The 21,673-nt window shown below is 46.3% G+C and overlaps 1 protein-coding gene across 10 annotated transcripts in view; it reads right to left on the reverse strand.

Annotated features, from left to right (window-relative positions):
• Positions 1-21,673, reverse strand: part of DCX (doublecortin) — a 358,719-nt gene that overhangs the window by 80,578 nt on the left and 256,468 nt on the right. For 6 of the 10 annotated variants that reach the window (XM_078688805.1, XM_078688814.1, XM_078688811.1 and 3 more), the window contains one exon: positions 11,555-11,668. In XM_078688805.1, the coding sequence (XP_078544931.1) occupies positions 11,555-11,668 (114 nt within the window). Of the gene's footprint in view, positions 1-11,539; positions 11,669-21,673 lie in introns of all 10 variants that reach the window. The other 4 variants (XM_078688809.1, XM_078688812.1, XM_078688804.1 and 1 more) reach the window with 1 other exon arrangement.

The following is a 21,673-nucleotide window of genomic DNA, read 5'->3' on the forward strand; positions in this document are numbered from 1 at the left end:
ACAAAGCATTATTTATCAAATAAATAAATGTCATTAAAAAACAGAGGTGCATAAAAATGGGTCATGCAAGCACTTCCGCCGCACTAGTGTGGACACGCTATCAATTGATGCCTGTTTCACTAGCAATTAGAGACCTGGGGCTGTGTTGTACGGTAAGTGCCCGGGGGAACCACTTCTTGCTCCCCAGGACACACTAGTATTATCACCTTCGCCGCAGGGCTAATTCCCTCGCGGAGCTGGGGGAGGGGGATGCGCGCAGCGCCACGGTGCTGAGCTGGTCATGACCCAGCCCATTTTTAAGAACGTTCAGCACAGCGGGGGAATTAGCCCCGCGTGTGAACGCCGTGCGTGTCAAGAAGATGCTGAGCTCGTCATGAGCACGGAAGGGGTTATAAATGCCGATGCAAATGCTTACATGGCCCCTGCAATAATATAGAATGTGCAGGTGCAGATTTGATGAGGGCCACACACCCATGCAAATGAGGAACTACTATGCCATAGGCCATGTCCTATAACAGATGTTGACTCAGAGGCAAAGGAGCTATCAGGAGGCTCACTGACTGTGCACCATGCAGGAGTGGCACACCATCGGTGCGCCCCCTGAGCATGGACCTTGTAGGGGAAAGGCAGTCCTTAGAATGCTCCCGCCCTGCACAAAGACAGCCACCTGCAGGTAGGTGAAGTCATGCAATAGCTGACAGCACCCGCCAATAGGGGATCTCTGTCCCCCTCCACAGTGAAAGCTGGCCAGCAGCTACAGTCGGTGTGTCTTTTATTAACATGCGGCTCCCAGGCCAGGCACGAGTGTGCAGCAGCACTGGGGACAGTGCATTTACTGTGAGAGGTTGCATGTCCTGCTCTGCACCCAGTGCACTCACTTAAAGGGGCGCAGTGGTGCAGACGGGGCAGTGTGCCGTATTTGTAATAAAGGCTCTGTGAGTATTTGTTGTAGAGCAGACTCAACACGGAGGATCATCAGTTTGGCAGGAGCATGACTGCAGGTCACCGAGACCATTGGATTGTAACAGGGGAATCTGAGACAGGAAGAGCTGCACACAGAAGTAATGTGGTGTTAAGTTGAAAAAGGATTACAGGGAACTGGGTGTGATAGTAGTATGGGAGGCGGTATGTACTGGGTTTCGTTCTGCAGCTAGTAAGCCTCTCCTACAGAGCAGCTGGGATGCTGGCATCCAAGAGCCTTAAGCTTGATACCTTCTAGGGGTACGTGAGGAAATTGTGACGAGCAATGGTTATGTAGTGGTGATGAGCAAGCAGTCACAGAGGAGAACTTCAACTTTGGTAGTGCACTGTGTAGCTCGTCTTTACATATATTTATAATTTGTTTGAGCTGATATTAGGATCTAAGTTCCTGATGTATCAAGCAATTTTCCAGTCGCAAACGGCCCAATTCACAGAATCAGGCTGTTTGAAACCGGAAAAATGCATTTAGGCATGTATCATTTCCAAACTGTGATTCAGTTACATGCTACTGAATCGTAGTATGGAATTGCGAATACATACCAATTCAGTATTAGGAAGGGACGTGTTTAGGGCGTTCCTTCCTAATACCGATTGCAGTGGTATGTAAGAATGTTTAGTGACCGAAATGCGGTTGCGAAACATTCGCATTTTACCACCTACTTCAAGTAGGTGGTAACCCATTCGCAATCGGGAAGGGAGCTGTAAGGGACCGCTTCCCCTTTGTGAATGGTATCCACGCTGACCCACGATCCTGACAGTCTTGCCGAAGTGTAAGGCCAACACTTCCACTTCTCACACACCTGCTCATATTAGATAATCCCACCTCCATTTAAATGTGCCATAAAGAAATGTTGCTTTGTGGCATTTATTGAAGCCAAAGCTATAATAGCCTTGTGGCTTATCAACACAAGCACAAATGTTCGACTAATAAAAAAGACCCAAAAAATCAAACTTTCAAGAACTTTTACAGGTTAAAAGAGTGCAGGGATCCACAAAATTATCAGAGGAATTTTGGCATGAAATTTTCTTGCTTTTGGAAAACTTACCACAGAACAAAAGTTCAATAGAAATAGTGGAAAGACTAGGTAATGTTATGTTATGCAGATTTTTTAAAGTGCACTATCACCTTGGAGGATGTCGTGGCACTGAGCATGTGTGAGTCTAGGCGCACCTAGTGCCTAATGGGACTACTCAAAAATCCAGGTCTTTTGTTTCTTGTGGAATTCAAGAATTAAGGAGGAAGCTCTTATGAATAGTAGCAGGTCCTCCCACGCTTTAGGAGCAATGTAGGAATACACTTGACCGCTACATCAAGTTTTACGTATGCGTAGGATTTTTGCAACTAGGAGTCCGGACGGGCCAAGGAATCTGGAAGGTTTGTTAAAGCAGATGCGATTGTTGAGGTATGCTGGGCCAGTGTTTTGTAGTGCCTTAAAAGTGTGGCTTTGGAGTTTAATTATGCACATTTTGCAATGGGGAACCAGTGGAGTTCCTTCAGGTGTGGTGTGACGTGTGTGGTGTTGGAGACTGAGAGTGATCCAGGCTGCCGAGTTCTGAATGGTCTGAAGCCATCTGGTGAGTTGTTTGTGGATCTTGGCATAGAGGGTGATCACATAATCCGGATTGCTTGTGTCCAGGGCATGCATGATGGTTTCCTGGGTACTGATTGTGAACCACTTGATAATTTTCCTCAGCATCATCTGGGTATAGAAGCATGAAGCGGTGATGACGTTGACGTTGAGTTTGCGGTTAATGATTATCCTGAGGTTCTTGGCGTGGGTGATGAGGGTAGGTCTTGGTCCTAGCTCTGTTGACCACCAGGTGAAGTCCCACGGTTAAGTGCTCTTCCCAGAGATCACGAATTTGGTCTTGTGGTGTTCAGCTTTAGACAGTTGGTGGTCATCCAGTGAACAATTTCAGTCATGCAAACACTGAAACTGATCCAGGTAGTGTGTTCCTTGTCCATAAGGGAGAGAATGAGTTTCTTGTCATCAGCGTAGAAGAGAAAGTTTATATTGTGAGAGCAGATGGTGCTGCTAGAGTGATCATGTATGTGTTGAAGCGGGTTTAGCTCAGGTAGGATCCACCCGGATCTGCACAGTTGATGTCACTGGCATCCAAGTTGTACGGTGCCAGGTTAACTGACTGTCTCCTTGACAGTCAGGAAGGAGCAGATCCTTTGGAGTGCGTGTCCTTTGATTCTGTCATCATGTAGGTGTTGGATGGGGATTAGGTGGGTGACTGAGTCAAATACTCTGAAGAAGACCAAGACGATGAGGGCTGTCTTGTCTCCTTGGTCCAGAGTCATGCTGATGTCTGTCATCCGTGGCAGCGATGTGGGCACTCTGAACCACTGTTCAGAAAATGGCATGGGTTTAGAAGGCATGCAAGAGAAGGTGGGAGGGGCAGAAGTAGCCCATCTCAACAATAGGAGCTAGGGGGCGAAAAGCAACAACTGTACATATGACTTGGAGTACCGGTGAGGGATAATAATAGAAGGATGGAACGAGATCAGGATGAAATGGGTTGAAGTAAGGACTGAGAAGACATAGAAGAATATATGGGGAATGAATTACCAAATAAACTGAAAACAAAGAATATCCTCCAGGAAAGCAGGTAAACAGAAGGACAAAGCAGCTGAATTAATCTTAGCCCCTGCTGATTAATCAACCCTGTATTCCATAATTTTAAAGCTTTTCAGTGCCACTACAGACTGCCTCCAGTCATACACAGAGCACTCTTGGCTCAATCTCAAAGGTACAAGACATTGGCCCCATAGCTCGCTGTGCCATAGGTCGTCAGCTGCTATCGGATTCCGCCTCTAAAAGCTGCCCTAGGACTCACTTGGCAACCTGACAGAAGGTAGTGTCTTAATCTTGGCGACGAAGGTGATAGCTTGAGCCTAGCAGGATAGTCAATTAGTAAGGCATGGGAGCTTGGTGTTTGCAGCAAGTGGACGTTGGAGAAGGCCCAGCCAGCATTGAAAATAAGAGCAAAAGGGGTCGTGGGGCTCAGAGTCCTACCTCCTCCTTTCTCCATCGAATGACATTGGCACAATACCTTCCATTGGCAGAAAGAGGGGAAAGCACAGTAGTTACTGAGTGGGTGCCAGCTGAAGGCAGTGTGCAGACACTCAACGACCTGATGTCATACAGTCCTGCATTCACACCACTGGAGCGCATCGCCACCTTTCCCATCACCGGTCTTTATGCCTATCCTCCCTTTGGTAAGCGCATTTCTCTTAAGCATCGATTCAGCATCGTTTTACCGGTGGCCTTCTGTATTTGGAACAAAGGTAAGGACGTGCTTTCAGCGTGCGTGTATGCTGGCACGTGATGCAGGGTTGCCATGGCAATTATTCATTATGGCATTACAGCAGGCTCGTCGCCACATTAGCATTCAGAGCAGCTCTGAACTGTGTGTCAGTTTTACGCCGGCATCCGGATGCAGCCTCCTTAGCAGTATTTATGTCTTGCACAGTAGACACCACTCTGGACGCCTCCAACGCTGCACAATGGGCTGCGTGCGCGAGGCTGCTTTTCTAGTCTGCGGGATTCAACTGAGCGAGGAAGCAGTCCACAAACTGAATAGGGGAAAATGTGCAAACATTCTAATTTTTTTTTTTACTGTTCACAGTGTTCAGATGTTTGAAAATTAGAGGAATTTTCTTTAATTACTACCGCTTTAGTTAAAATGCGTCTCGTTTAATAAAACGGAATGTGAGGTGAATGGGAGTCAGTGGCATGGGTCATATCCGCAATAAGAAGCAGAGGTTGGAGCAGCGTATCAAATTCAGAGGGATCCTCGGTGGGATGAACGAGTCACATGCTCTGACCTTAGTGTGATGCATGGACTGCATAATACTTTAACAAGCATTGGCTACGGCAACATGTCTGAATTCTAACTAAAATGGCCTCGTCAGTCAATGATGGGTTTAAGCATTCAATAAGTCATCATACATGCACTCTACTACTCATCTCAGCACTCATGCATCCATTCATCCACCTCTGACCCTTTTTTGTCAACCAATTTTATTTGCATTTATAACTCCTTCCGTGCTCATGACGTGCTCAGCTCGTCATGAGGCACGGTTCCGCTGTGCTCATGACGAGCTGAGCACGTCATGACACGCGCGGAACTCACACGCGGGGCTAATTTCCCCGCTGTGCTGAGTGTTCTGAAAAACGGGCGTGGTCATCGCCACCGTGCAGCGTGACGAGCCGAGCTCGTCACAAGCACCGTGGCGCTGGGTGCGCCCCCTTACCCCCAGTGCCGCAGGGGAATTAGCCCCACGGCGAAGGTGTTAAACATCACATTTACATGTGGTGCATCAATATCACGGTATATTCGCACTAACGGTATTCCCACCATATGACTGGTGGTAACATGACATCACAAAAGTATCCGCAGGAGGCCTTGGTCCTGTCTTTACAAACAAGGGAAATGATAGAAAACAACAGGTCATTAAGTGGCAACAACACATTCAGTATAATCTCAAACACTTGCATAAATTCTTTCCATCACAAATCCTTGCTGGTCTCATTTGAGCCTAATAGTGAACCCAAAAATGCCAGTAGGGACTGCTCTAGAGTCACATGGAAATACTGGAGTATGTAATAGAAAGGCGTTATCGCGTACACAGAAGAAGGCAGGGGAGAGCGGGGATATGAAAAGATGGAGAAAAGGGGTATGTAATATAAATTACAGGAATAAAAGTAGAAAAAGAAAATATGCTTCTGCTTAACCCGTTGGCTGCTTCCGCTTTTTTGCGGCAGTGCGGCTGTTTTAAAAAACGGGCACGGCCGCGTCGGCCATTGGCCGACGGCAGCACCAGAGAGGTAGTGCTGCCGTCGGCCAATGGCCGTCGGCAGCATGGAAGGGGTTAAACAAGGTATCATATGCTTGCAATAACAAATAATTAAAACAAAAAAACCCATATAAGCAGATGCCTGTCTTGTGATGGTGTTGTATACGGTGTTTCATTGTTTTGAAGTTTCAGTATGACTACTACGTTTTGAACCAATGTGTTTGCCATCTTGGAATTCTAAAACAGTGAATCTAGGAACAGTACTATTCCGGGATGCTGGCCTAGTATCTATAATTTATACACACACATATATTAAAATGACAGCTATATAAAACTTACCATTGAAGAAAAAAGAGTTATTATACAAATAAATGTAATAATGCATGCTATCAATTCTCCAAGAGAACTTTTAATACTATTCGGACATTAGTGGGCTTCAGTCCTTCCGTTGGCCTTCCCCCGAGCCAGCTGTTTTGCAATGAAATGACCTCACATTTTAAAGATAAAGTGGAAGTAGTTTACCATGACTTTGACTCGACTAGATCCTCGCAGGATGCAGGGGCCGAATCCTTTCCCCAAGACTTAAAGAAGTTCAAGCTTTCGGACTTGCCTTTTGTTTCAGACAATCAAGTGATTGAGCTCATCTCACACACTAAATCAGGGGACCCACACACCCTGTTCCATCCAAAATAATGAATGAATTGGCCCTTAAAATAGTGCCAACCCATACCTCATTATTCAACAATATTATACGGGAAGGTTGTTTTCCTAGGGAGTGGAAAAAAGCTCTTGGTTTTACCACTTCGGGGAAAAAAACACTATTGACTCGATAGTAAGTTACTATTGACCAATATCTCGATTATCATTTCCTGCTAAGGTTATCAATAAGTATCTTAATGGTGTTTTATCAAACTATTTTGAAAGTAACAATATCTTCAATGATGCACAGTTCGGTTTTAGACTGGGCCCAAGTACTGAGACAGATTTAGTAGCAGTCTCAGAAGAGATTAGACTCACCACGGACAATGGTGGAAGGGTTGTGGTGGTCCATTTGGACCTATCCATAGACCTTGACAAGGTGAGCCATACAGTTCTCTTGAAAAGGTTGGTGACAACTGGGATCTCAGGATCCGCTTTCGATCTTCTTTCTTCATTTTTAGCTGATCATGAGCAATGGGTGACCCTTGGAGAATTTAATTCAAGACATTTTACTCTGCCGTGTCCGGGTTCCCTAAGGGGTGTCTCTCAGTGCTTCGCTTTTTGATATCTATGAGGCTCCTCTTGCCAAACATACATTCTTTTGGCTTTGCCACTATTGCATATGTGGACGACAACTAGATTGTGGTGTCAATCCCTAGCAATATTGAAGTTCCAGATCTGTTTAACAACTGTTTGTGGTTGCAGGCCATCGTAGACTGGATGAGTAGTAACTGTTTAAAATTAAATACCCAGAAAACTGAGGTTCTCCTTTTTGGAAAAGATGTCCGTTTCTGGAATAACTCCTGATGGCCTTGGTCTTTTGGTTCTGCTCCTTCGCCATTTCCCAAAGTAAGAAATATGGGAATTACATTTGATTCGGAGTTGCCATTTGTGGAACAGGTCAAAAAATTGACATCCTCCGCCTTCTTTATTATGAAAACATTAAAAAAGTGTTACCCTTTACTCCACCAGACTTGTAGAAATCAGTTGTCATTTCCCTAGTTTTGTTTAGGCTTGTGTACTGCAGTGCCCTTTATTTAGGCATTAATCAGAGACCCTTAAACAAGCTTCAGATGCTACAGAATACAGCTTGTCGATTGATCAAGAAAATCCCTAAATTCAAGTCTGTATCTTTCGCTTTGGTGGAGATCCATTGGCTCCCTGTCACAAAGAGGGTTGTTTTAAAAAAGTTATGTCTAGCTCATAAAGTGCTACATGGAGTGGGACAACAGCATTTTAAAAGTAAATTTCAGTGGCACTCTCCCAAAAGAACATTGCGATCTACTACCACCAGATCTGTGATTGTCTCAAGGAGGAAGAAGGTGACATGGGGTGGTCGCAATTTTGTACACTCCACATGCAAGATGAGGAATGATCTGCCCCTTTGTCTGAAAGGTCAGGATAACTTTCTTTGCGTTCACAAGTTATTAAAAATATGGCTAATTAAGCTGGTTCGAGATTGAAGGTCTCAGTATTAAACTAGTGCCAAGGCGCCTGTTAGGTATTTGCGCACTTTAGAACATTTTAAATCAAATCAAATATATATAGATATTCTGTATCTGTATGAACAGGATATTATCTATATGTGACACATATATCATATATATTATGTATTTTAAATGTTTTTTATGAAAACATCTCACCAGACAAGTCAGCCTGTCAGACAATTTGGAGAGAGTCTAGTAAGAGTGATTACAGTGCAAATCTTCTACGCCCTAGGATTTGCAGAACTTGTACTTAACACCAAAATCTTTGCCTACAAAGTTAATCTGTGAGATTCTATATAATAACATACATGTCTGCAAGCTAAATATAGTACAGTAACAATTTACCCTTAAAGGCTTATTGGCTTTAACATAAGTATTTCATACTAAATAAATGAGGCCTATTGCCTTTATTATACTCTTTATTAAAACAGGCATCTGGCATAACTGTACCAAAGAACCATCGGTCCTCTTGCCTTTATAACTGGCTTGACCTACTGTACTGAGCATACATTTCCCGAAAGGCAACCATCAGGTACACCAAAATAAAATTACACATATTTACAAAAATACAGTAAGAGGGCCTAATAAAAATGATCACATTCTAAAACTTCTATTGCCTCAGTTTGAGTGGGTCAGCACACCAAGACGGTTGCCTACAATGGTTATCTCCGAGATTACAATGGTTATCTCCGAGATTTCATTTAACAAAATACCTGCCTAAAGACTTTGGCCGCAATGTAATAATAGTCCACAATTAATAGCCTCTTTCCTTTAACACACGTTTTTCATAATAAACAAGTCAGGCCCACTGGCTTTCTCATAACTTTTCAAAATAAACAGACCAAGCCTATGAAATCTGACATAACTTTTCTCAGTGAACCAATAAGACATATAGGGCCTGATTTACAATGGAAAACTTATATTTTGATGTAAGTGTACTATTTGTATTGCTATTAACAAACTATGAGTTAATAGTAAGTTTACAACTGCAGAGACTCTGCAGTCAGGGCGGAGAAGAGCGCACATAAAAAGATAGGCATGACTGCGGATTGTGAATAGGAGAAAAAAGTAAACTGACACATAATTTTAAGTTTACATTTGTGAATTAGGCCCTCATTATTTATTATTGGTTTGACACCTTAAGTAACACAGGTCAACTGAAGTATGCATATGCAATTCATCCAGTTATACAATTATAAATATGTGCAAGAATACAGTTGACAAAACATTATACAACCTCTCTGAAAAGGGCATAACACAGATTATCATAATTACATTTTTCCACCCCTAGTGTTTGTCACTGGGGATGATGAACACCAAAACCCTTTCCTACTAAAATAATCTGTGAGATTTCATTTAACAAAATACCAGTCTTCAGCCTGTAAAACAGCATGATAACAATTCACCTTTAAAGGCCTATTGCCTTTAAGGAATGCTTATCACAATAAATAAGACAAGCCTACAGCCTTTGTCATAATGTGTAATAATCCAGAGATCAGACCTATATCTTCTGACATAACTTGTACCAGTGAACCAATGAGACCTGTATCTTTTCTCATTTTGCTTGTCACCATAACCTATTCAAGCCTACTGTATTGAGCGTAAGCTTTCCAACAAGTTAACCATGAGGCACAGTTACAAAATTTGAAATGTATACAACATACAGATGGAAAAGCGAAATACTAGGTCTCCTAAGAGGACCTGCTAATGGATATCACAGTGGAAATCTTCTATCCTCACAATTGCCAGAGGTGATAACCAACACTAAATAAAGACTTTGCTTACCACAGAAACTTGGAAATTTCATGTACCAAACTACCTCTCTGTAGATTTAATTAGATTTTAAGAGAGTAAAACAATCCACCGTTAAATGCATATTGAATTTAATGGATCCTTTTCACAATAAATAAATCAGGCCAAATGACTTTATTGTAACTTTGTATAATGAAGAGAACTAGCTTATAACCTTGATCATTAGCGCGCAATCATAACCAACAAAGCCCTCTGTATCGAACATAGGTTTACCCACATGGCAACCAGGGAAGACAAAATACCACAGTTACCATATTACCTAAACTAAGTCGTCTGATAGCATTGTAGTGGCGTTTGTGCGACCTTAAAAGGCAAACTCTATGCATCACAGTGGCATCTGTGTGAAAAAAAGGCCATCCACAATAGCCTTGCTTGATAAAGAAGATGGATCAAGCAGCTGAATATACAAATGATCACAGCTGTTTTGGGGGTAAGCACTCTTCTGTGGAAGTACACAGTTTTTGACAAATCAAACTCGAAGATGAGCCAACATCTGAGCAGAACTGCAGTTCCTAGCTGTAGTACTCCTGAAAACTCTTTTTTGATCACATAAGGACTGGCGAGAGATGTGCTTGTCAAGCCAGACTTAATAAGGATTGTCAATGCTAATAGTAGGTCTGGCTATAAAGGAATGTTGTATGGTAATGTGAACAATTACAAGTATTTGGCTTTGGAATGCATATGTATATGTGTGGTAGCAAAGAACTGTAGAATAATAAAGGTGTAGGTAGAAAGGTCAGGTGAAAGTTGCACTATCAAGCAACACCTGAACTCCATGCAGGTTATTGACCGCCCTACTCCCTTAAATGTAGGTTACCTAGCTATCTAAGACACTTGCATTACAATGTCGTGTGTGTGCCCCGGAATGTTAAAGCTTAAGCAGATGGATAAATAAACAAAATGATCACCATGTAAACCGTACTCACAGCTTCCAACATGTGGGTGGAGTAGAAGTCTCCCTCTTGGTGATTCTCACATAACTACCTGGTGGCAGCTGCACTGTCAAGCCAGTCCATAAAAATGGTGGATATAATTTATATGGCAGTAGTTTGAAACTCATTCACAATACAAGCATATGGATAAAACATGTGTAGTGTGCTTTATGTGCTGTGCACCTTCTGTACCCTGCTGTCTGCAGTGAGATATCCATAAAACCAATCAACAAGCACTGGCAAAGTCAATAATCCTTGTTTTTAAAATTATGTATAAATTCTCTTTAGTTGTGAACAATGTTCCTTTCATAGTGTGCGTTATGGTGTACTACTCATAAACGTATTCAGTATCCAATAGGAAACAGAAATACACCCCTATAAAATTATTGTAAAATCATATACAGTTCTGGCAAAGTTTACTGCCTTTAACATCTCCAGTCCATCCAATGTTCATTAGAATTCCCCATTCTCACTGATTTTCTACTAAATTATTTGGCCACAATTGCGTACAAGACAGCTTTTAATTCCTAATCTGTTTCTACTAATATTACTGATCCAAAGTAAATTTGTAACATGCCTCACATCACGCATTGTAGTGAATTGTATCTCACAAATGTTGGCCACTTTTTTGTTCCACTCGGACTCTGAATGAGTGCTGTATCATGTAGGAGTCTTTTTTTTAATTCTTTCAATCAACTAGTATCTTTATGCGAACTTTCACGTGGGTGATAAGCAGGACTGTAGTAAATCCAAATTTAGCTAAAGTCTTGTCTCAGTTCCCTACTTAGGAGAGCACAATTTTTACTTAGAACAAGACTCACCATCAAAGAGTTTACCTGAATCAGCCGGAGACTTGCTGCGTCGCACCGGGGCCGGACTCTTAGCAAAGTTCTTCTGCACCTGCGGAGCTGGTTTGGCAGTCGGGGGGTTCGCTTTCATTACTCGGCACTCTGTACGGAAGGACAAACATCATCATTATATCAGAAATTGATATGCACCAAATTTGTGCAACAACTTTAATGTAGACTTCTGTTTTTTTGTTTATGAAAATCCTAACATTTGTTCATTGGGACAGCCACATAATATTCAACAATATATACATGACTGAGTGAAGTAGTCAGCATTTCAAACCTGAAAATATCATAAGCTATAGAAGGAGAGTGGCTGTAATCTTTCACAACTGATTAAAATCGAGCAAATCACCTCATTTCCGGCAGAAGTGAGGTCCTTAATTTAGCCATCTCCCTCCAAACAAGCATTGATGAAGCCAATGACATGAAAACAAGATATGTGCATATCTGTAAGCATGCCTTGCACATTAGTGCAGACAAATCTTGTGAGAGCTCTGAGGGAGTCAAGACAAGCGGGGACCCTGCTGTTAGCTGATTGTTCAGCGGGAGCAATGAGGGAGGGTGCTGAGAAACATCGGAAAATGCTGAGATCCTACTGGTTAGGAACAAAGAATAAAAACTGGCGGTCCATCGACAGAAAGCCCTCTCAACTGAGCTGCTACTTTTTAGGTACAGCCTAGAAGCAGGTCTAGCTGTCCTACCAGCCTCAAGCTTTTCAAAGTTTTAAGAATATAAATACATACATATGTATATACAGAGGATTTTGGTCAGCCCTACCTCCTATTTGTTTAAGTGCCATTCACGTTTAGCTTCTGCCCACCGCAAAATAAAGAATTGGGAAATGAGGTAATCCACTTTAATCATTGTCTCTCCACTGTGAATGACTGCATTGAGTGTGTGAAGCCGAGAAGCAGGAGGAGGATGATGGGTACCTTCTCCATCCCTGTAGTCATCTTCAATATTTGCCAGGAGGGATCGGAGCCCAGACTGCTCATGTTCACCAGTCCAAAGAGAAGAGAGCCTGGGAACGTGTAGTAATACCATACACAAGGATAAGTGGTGTGAGATCTTCACTCAGCTGGGGACGGTCGTCGTCCTCCAACATACCTCTTGCTTTAACCCCTTCGACGCTCATGACGAGCTCAGCTCGTCATGAGGTACGCCTCTCGTACGCTCATGACGAGCTGAGCTCGTCATGAACCGAGGGTTTTTTAAAAAGTCAGCACACAGCGGGAAAACCCGCAGCGCGCATGGTGTTAAGGAGGAGAGGCACGCTCCAGAAAGTTGTGTTAGTGCTTAAAATCGTCTTGTTATTCCCGCAACGCGGGATGTGCCCAGACAAACAGCAGGCCCGTCTGTGCCCGTTAGAGCCCAGATGAGGTTGGGCCACCCCTCTTTGGTTCATCTTTTTCTGCAAGTTATCTTCTTTGCTTGCTTCATATTGTTTTGATTCACCCAGGTGAGGATTGTGTATGAGTGTTTTGGCCCCTGACGACTATTTGTGCATTTACTAGTAAGGTGTTTCTTCACCACTGAGAGGATACAAACACCTGCTTGCCCATTCAACCTTGCTCTCATAAAATGTAATAAATTTGCATACAGCAGCCTATTATGCAATTATGCAATTAGTTTGTACTGGCTGAACATTAGAGAGACTGTAATTTGGTGCTTATTGTTGTTTATAAATGTTTATTAGCGATTTGTTGGGGGTTAAAAAGTTACTATTGTACTGTGTTGCTTGTCTTCCCTATTTTTAACAAAATGTTTTCTATTTATCTTGACGATTTTAAGTGTTTTGTTTATCAACGATAATGAGAAAAAGGAAAGGCACCAAACATCTAGGGGAGACCATTAACAAGAAAGTGTCAGGAGTAGTTCCAAACAATTGTATTTTACGAGAAATTGACTATCTTATTGAGGAAGTGGAGCAAATTGTACATCCAGATAATCCCAATCCAATGAACCCAACTGAAAAGAAACCAAAGGTGCCTTCACTATTTGAGAAAAAGGGGCGAAAAAATGATACCCCTATGACTAGTGAGCCTCTCACCCCAGAAAAATGGGTACCCATCTCCACAGGTAGCGATGCTATTGTTCCCGAACTTAAAATTCAAATAGCACCTCATGTTCCATAAGAACCCACAATTATTTGTACCAATTGCCTTGCCCCATTAGCTACTTGTGATTCAACAGACATGGGGCAGAGCCTACTCTACGACCAGCCAATAGTCCTCAGTGAACAAGTCAGCTGAGTCTAGGTGCTTACGAAAGGAACTCAGGGATATTATCACTATCATGAGGGCTGAGATTAGAGACAAGTTGCACTTGTTGTCAGAGCACCCTTTACGACACACCAAGACTGCCATGTCTTCAAGCCACCCCCTCATGGAGGTTGAGAACAAGGGCTGAGGGGTAGATTTTAACCCCTTCAGTACGGTAGAGGAGTTATTCCCCAGTCCAATCAGGCCCAACAAGGACTTAATACCCACTTAAAATGCACCACCATGATATGCATTGGGAAACCAAACCCTACATCTTGCATTTAGCTAAGGGAGTTAAGTGTCTGCATCCTCACTATCCTAAGGCCTAGTATGGATCCAATCCTTTTGCCCAAAAAATCGTCCGCCATCATGGAGATCCAGAATCTCTCCAGGAAACGCAATTAAGCCACAAAAAAAATCCATATTGTTGTTTAGAAGCGCATCCTTTCACTCCAGACCCTTCTCAGGTAATAGCCCTATCATTCCTACATCCCACATGCCCCCACCGACCCATCCAAACTCCTACCTACTTTTTCTATTAGTTGTTTACGGGAGGAAACATACAGCCTAAGTTCACCCTCCAGTAGGACAGAATACATAATAGTTGTTACAAAACTACAACCGCATCTTAGAGTGAAAGAAGTTTCCCTAACCAAATAGGTCACTCATTGGATCAGGAATGTTAGAAAGTGCTACAGTTTAATTCATTTGGACATTCATGGGGCACTTCATCTACCCTCTGAAATGGACAATTGTGACTGTGTTAGTTGACACTTAAGTCCTCACACCTTGTAAGTGTCCTCCTATCTCTCGATGCTTGTGCATTTCCACCATCGAATTTTAAAATGCAATTTGCACTAAAAAGAACCAAGAGATCACAAGACACTTCACATACATCCATTATTGATTGACTGAGGATGACTGCTATCAAAATCTCTAGCGGATCAGTTAGCGCAGTGTTAATAACACAGGGGAATATTTTGGATAATGTTACTGTGACTTCAAATTGCTTATCTGCCTCTCTTGAACCAGCCTTCAAAAATCCCTGTAGAAAGGGAGATGTATGTATCTCAATTTTACCAAACGCAACCCCAATAGTAACACTAAAATCCATACAGGGAGAACAGATAGTTGACACCACAGGAATTACCACCTTAGAAGTATTGTCATGGAACATGGCGGGATTAAGGAGAATATTGCCCCAAGAAGACTGGGTGGCATTCATTGATAAAGCTGATGTCATCATGTGAAACAAGGGACCTAGTTCAATGCTATAGGCAAGCCTTTAAAACCTTCAACATACTGGCTTCGGGAACTTGCGCTGGTAGGCCATCCTGTGGTCTTGCCATATGGGTTAGTAGTTGATTAGGGTGTCATCTGAAACAATTAAATATTGATTCTCCTGATATACTAGGGTAAGAATGCTTGTCTTGGAATGGCAAAAAACTTTCCTTGTACAATGTCTATAGCAGAGGCATAACAAAGTCTAATGAATCACAGGTCATACTATCACTGAGAGAGTGTATACTGATGGCTTGTAAGACCTCCGCTGTTACAGTTAGGGGAGACTTCAATCTATGTTTCAAGCCCTCAGTCCTTATAAGGGATTTAGCACAAAACGAAGATCAATAGTGGGGTATCATTCAACAGCAAGGTCCCTGTATTCCATCCACGACTAGGGCTGCTCTGCAGATGATAGATGTTTCACTATCCAGTCATATGAGAGATGAAATGGTCGAACAGTTTCAGATTTAATAAGGAAACTCACTTTCAGAAAGAACGCGTACTCGAGTAACATCGATTACATGTTATTAGACCTGTACTCATGGCCAGCTCCTATAGACTTGGAAGTCATATCTCGATATAAGAGTGACCATGTTCCCCTCCAGGGCAGCCTGGATGTTACTTGTTGGACTTGGCCCGCAGGGCAGGTTCACCCCTAAACTTTTTGCTTTACGTGTGACCCTGTGTCAGTGATTTTTTGGGTCTCTGCGCACTTTTACCTGGGTCCCAGAGTGAAAGTGCGTGCGTGTAGTATGGCTGGCCTGCCCTCCCATAGGAATGCATGGGGAATGTGTGTGTCCCTGGTAGTTCCTGATGCGTGGGGAGTGCAGGCTCGAGTTTAGTATGTGTAAACTCGTGAGAGTGAATGCTGCGAGATGGTGTCTGCGGCATGTATGTGTCTAGAAGGGAAGTGCTACTTCTGGACATTGATGTGCGTGTGCTGTGAGGGTGCTGGAGAGTGATTGGCTGGAGCTGGCTGGCATGCCAGGCTCCAGGAAGTCTGGATGGGTCTGCCCGGTGGTGAGTGGGAGATTAGCATGAGTGATGTGTGGGAGGAGTGTACCTGTGTCCTGGATGGGCTGGGTTTTCCCCACACAATGCTGGCTCCGCCCCCCTGTGGTGTGTCTAACGACCCTAGCCTCCCCAGTGAAAGAAATGGGTGGTTGGGCCATCAAGAGTGCTCCAGAGCCAGCTGCAACTGGTTTTCCCCCACCCTGCACCCTTAGACAAAGGGATTTTACAGTATAAAGAAGGGGCTGTGTCCCCATGAATGTGTTCTGCTTTTGGATCCTGCCAGAGGGGGCTGTTGCTGCTGCTGGGGCCAGGAGGACCGCCACTTGGACTGTCTCCCTGCCTGGAGACCCAGTGTGCTGGCTCTGGCCCAGCCTTGCCCCCCCTGCCTGCCTCCAGCCCCTGCTGGAGCCTTGTCCTGTCCTCCAGTGCTGGGGAGCACTGAGGACCCCTTGCCTGCAGCCCTGAGAGCGCTGCTCTCTGCCATTCAGCGCTGGGGAGCGCTGAAATCTCCTACCTAGCGCTTGAGAGCGCTTTATCTCGGCCGTAGCGCTGTGAGCGCTGTATGTTGGCCTGTGGCGCTTGGGAGCGCCTACCCTTCGTTTCTAGCGCTGCTAGCGCTTGGTGTGCACAGCCGGTGCCCACCCGGCATCTGATCGCCCCGTGTGGCGATTTGGCGGCGCGGGTGCCACCCCGCTCATTGCCGCTTTGTTTTGCCCGTTTTTGTGATTTGATTCACGAGGGAGCCCACTCCTCGGATCATGGGAGCCCGCCTGCCTGCCTAAAAGCGAGCCGCCGCGCTGCCCGCAGCGACCCGAAAGTGGTTGGCCGGCCGGCCAATCAGGAAGCGGGCCGACCGGAAGTCCCGCCTTGCAGCCTGCGTCCCGCCCCCGGGGCTCCCGAGGACGAGGGAGAGCCCCGGAGCCCAGCGAGGAGCAGGAAAGCCCAGGAGAAGTGTGGAGAGAGCCCCCGAGGAGCGGGAGCTCTCGTGCTGCCCAGCCGTGTTTCCCGCCTCCCGCAGCTCCAGTGAAGTCCGGTGAGTGCGGGGGCGGGTTCTGCGTCGTCCTGCGAGCGGCCCCATTGAGGGAGGGCCGCTCCACCGAGAAGAGCACGTTCTTGGTTCTTTGAGCCCGAGAGGCTCTGGGGGCATTTTCTTGTGTCCTGAGTCCCCCGTGAGGGACTCCCAGATCCCGCAGTTGCTACCGAGCCCCGAGAGGCTCGTGGGCCCCCCCCCCGAGAGGGACCCCCCCGGCCCAGTAGGCGACAGTCTTGTTGGTGGAGCCCTGAGAGGCTCGAGGCCAGTCCTTTGGTCGTGAGCCTGCGAGGCTCCCAGCCCCCCTTTTTGTGCAGAGTCCCCCGAGGAGGGACTCCAACGTGCCACAATCGTGTTGATGAGCCTTGAGAGGCTCGGGGGCATAGTATTCGTTTTGAGAGCCCTGAGAGAGGCTCCAGCCCTTTTGCTTTGCGAGCCCTGAGAGAGGCTCGTGTGCCCCGCCTTGTCTGAGAGAGGCTCAGGAGGGCCAGTTAATTTCTTGTGCAGAGCCCAGAGTGGCTCTTGCGCCCACAGTGGTGGTTCTTGAGCCAGAGAGGCTCCAACGTTGCCCAAACTTTCCCTGCACCAGTTGCCCAGCACTTTGTGGGCAACTGCTACGTTTAGGCCCTGACATTGGGACACAGGGACTATCACAGGTGGTGACTGATCTGAGTTTTGCGCAACTGTGTTTATTGCTACACCTCTGAATGAATGTTATGCATTGCATCATGTGTTCTGTTCTTACACCCCTACAGGTATTGTGATATGTAGGTGGTTGTTTTCTCCCTAGTACAGGTGGTGCTAGTGAGGTCCTGTTACCAGTAATTACTGGTTGTGTGCTCTATTTTTATATTGTGTGCTACACTGATTTTACTTTCTACAAGTGCTAAGTTCTAAAAGTGCTGATACCCCTGACAGTGGTCCAAGTGGCCCTGTCCTGTACAAATATCCCTTGTAAATTCTGCCCGTGCCTGTTGGCACAGTGTAACAAGATGTGTGTTTTATCTGATGTATATTTATTATAATACAAAGGCTATTTTTATATAACCTTGTGTGGAGTGTCCTTTGTGGTGGGCCTTTGGTTGTTGTTGCTGGGGTGCGTGCGCAAACACTCAGCCTACATCGCCTCCAGGTTTAGCCTTGCTGCTCGCGCCACGTTACCTAGAGGGTGAGCAGGGGTTATCTTGGCGTGTAACTCCCTTGCCCTGACTTGGGAATGGTGGTCTCTGACTGACTTTGGCGAAAGCCCTGGCCAGCCAGGGATCCCATTTCCAACATTGGCGGCAGCGAGTGGGATAAGGATTTGTGTTTGCGTTGTACCACAGTAGCGGCTGGCCGCACTTCAAAGCTCTACATTTTTAGATAACCACATTTTGGGGATTATTGTTGTTGGTAAAATTCCATTGTTTCTTCTCCTGAAGAGTGTCATTTTATAATTGTGTCCTGTACATTTGTCCCCCGCCCTGCTTCCAGAGTTTGGTACCTGTGTCGCTTTGGTCAGGTTGAGAAGTCAGGGGTGGTAGAAACTGCCTTACCGATCCGAGGGGAGGGTGTGTGTGGATGAATTGTGTGTTTTCCTGGACGCATGAGTATGAGTTCTCTCTGATAAGGAGATTGTTGAAGTTTTGGAATTGTGTACTCTTACTTCAGATTGCAAGGTCCCTTGTGTTGCACGTGTCTGTGAGCATCCTGTCAAGATGGGATCTCCTTTTAACCTCTGTGGCCTGTTTAAGTACAGTGTGCATGAGTTGGTACGGTTATGTAAGGAGAGAGACATCCCAGTGAGTGAGTCAGACACCCAGTCCAAGCTTAGGGATAACATGATCCTGTGGCAGAAGAGTGACTGGGAGCGTGAGCACAGTGAGAGAGAGAGGGCCCAGGCCGCACACCATGAGGGTGGTGGGTCTGAGGGGAGCCCTGAAGAGTCTGATGTGGAGAGTGAGTTTGACAGTGGATGGGCGCCAGCAGAGAGCGAGTACCCCCTAGATAGGGAGTCCCTTGCTGGGTCCAGTGTCAGATGTAGCACCCCATCCCTTTCCCTGTCCCCAGAGGAGTGGTTGGATAGGAGAGAAGAGAGGGAGCACCAGCTGGCCATGGAGAAGCTCCGGTTAGAGTATGCCAGAGAGATGGCGCAGCTGGGTGTGAATGAGTGGATTGCAGAGGCTGAGAGGGCCTTGGCCAGGGAGAACATAGCCCTAGAGTGTAGGTTATCCCCCGACCGCAGTCAAAATTTTCTGGATCCCCCAGGGAGGGTTGAGTCCAGTGGTGGCAGCTATTTAGATTCCAGTATAGGAAATCCCAGTCCCAGTTCCCCCAGTCTGGTACCTATTTCCCCAGAGGAGGAGAATAGGTTGAGGTTTAGGAACCTTAGGAAACCGTCTCATCAGTCTTGGGAAGATTTTGTGGATGACTGTTGTGGAGCCCTGTGTGAGTGGGTACGGGAGCCCACGAAATGTGATTGGGACATATTGTTCGATATGTTTCTCAGAGAGCAGTTGCTCAGTGTTGTTTATCCAGGATTGCGCCAACACCTAGTAGGGTGGGGATTGTCTGAACCATATGAACTGGCAGAGGAAGCAGACCGCTGGGAAGGTACCAGGGGTTCTGTAGAGTCATTAGGGAGTGACTCCAAAAGTAGTGGGTCAGGGATCTTCCAGCCCAGCGTGGTGGAAGAGGCTCAGTGTAGCCCAGCTAGGTCCCAGGATAGTGAGAAGGGTGGAGGGGCTGACTACCTGGCTCAGTGGAGCAGGAGTCAGTGGGTGGCTGAGAGCCCCCAGAGGCCCGAAGCCCTGTCTCAGAACCTGGGTGGTTTCTTGAGGGAACACCAGGTTGGGGACCTAGGCTGTCCTGTTAGTCCATTTGAGGAGGATCGCCCAGTGAGTAGAGGACCTGGAGCGTCTGTAAACAGAGCTCCTGTGGTTCTAGAGTCCGGCAGTGTCGCTCCAGTTGGGAGGGCACAGAAGTCCGAAGTGAGGAGTGATTGGGGGATGAGTTTCCCAGTGGATGCACCAGTGGACCTGAGACTAGCCAGTTGGGCTAGATCTTCTTGGAGGGACCCGGGTGGTGCCACTTCTGGTCTGGGGGATCGTCACGCACTGTCAGGTGGACAGAGGGCGGGAGATCTGCGCCAGACAGACAGTCACACAACAGATGTGTCATTTGTTAGCCTCAGGGGGATTGTGTGTGAGTCCCCAGAAGTCCTGGAGTGCCAGGCAATTGTTCCACCGAAGGTTTTAGACCAGAGGTTGGAAGGCCAGGTTCAGGGTCAGCCTGACCTGAAGGGTAGGACGACTGTAAACAGTGTCCTGACCGGTTCTTCTTCCAGAGGAACTTCTCCAGTTGGGAGAGGGCAGACCTCTGGAAGGGGGTGCAGAGGGTGGGAGAGCCCACCTCTGACCCCGGTGCAGCCTGAGGGGTTAAACCCTGGGTTGGAATGGCGTTCTAGGTGTCCCCCTCGCACGGGGAGGAGGAACCCTAAAAGAAGAGGTAAGGGAAGGAGAGCCTTCCCTGAGACTCCTGGTCCACCTGAGGTTGTAGACCCTAGGCTGGAGAACCAGTGGCAGTCTGGCCCTGTCTTGCAGACAGGAAAAGTGGAGAGTGGCTACTATGGGCCTGGGGTTACTACCCCCCACTTCGTGAGTAGGCAGGAACCAGTGGCACCTGGGTGGCCTAGGGCCTGGTCCTGGCCGCGGACAGCTGAGGAGTACCAGTGGGGTAGCCCAGCTGGTCCTTACAGTAGCTTTAGAAGGAACCCTAGGGGTTCACCGTGGCATAGAACCGGAGGGTGTCCCGGCAGTGGCGGGCCTGCGTCCGTGTTCTATCGCCCCAAGCAGGGAAGTCCATCACGGTGGTGATTGTTCTCCCCTGCGTTTTGGCTGGAAGGGGGTTGTGTTGGACTTGGCCCGCAGGGCAGGTTCACCCCTAAACTTTTTGCTTTACGTGTGACCCTGTGTGAGTGATTTTTTGGGTCTCTGCGCACTTTTACTTGGGTCCCAGAGTGAAAGTGCGTGCGTGTAGTAAGGCTGGCCTGCCCTCCCATAGGAATGCATGGGGAATGTGTGTGTCCCTGGTAGTTCCTGATGCGTGGGGAGTGCAGGCTCGAGTTTAGTATGTGTAAACTCGTGAGAGTGAATGCTGCGAGATGGTGTCTGCGGCATGTATGTGTCTAGAAGGGAAGTGCTACTTCTGGACATTGATGTGCGTGTGCTGTGAGGGTGCTGGAGAGTGATTGGCTGGAGCTGGCTGGCATGCCAGGCTCCAGGAAGTCTGGATGGGTCTGCCCGGTGGTGAGTGGGAGATTAGCATGAGTGATGTGTGGGAGGAGTGTACCTGTGTCCTGGATGGGCTGGGTTTTCCCCACACAATGCTGGCTACGCCCCCCTGTGGTGTGTCTAACGACCCTAGCCTCCCCAGTGAAAGAAATGGGTGGTTGGGCCATCAAGAGTGCTCCAGAGCCAGCTGCAACTGGTTTTCCCCCACCCTGCACCCTTAGACAAAGGGATTTTACAGTATAAA

The sequence above is a fragment of the Lissotriton helveticus genome, chromosome 4_1, assembly GCF_964261635.1.
Source record: "Lissotriton helveticus chromosome 4_1, aLisHel1.1, whole genome shotgun sequence".
NCBI classification, from domain to species: domain Eukaryota; kingdom Metazoa; phylum Chordata; class Amphibia; order Caudata; family Salamandridae; genus Lissotriton; species Lissotriton helveticus.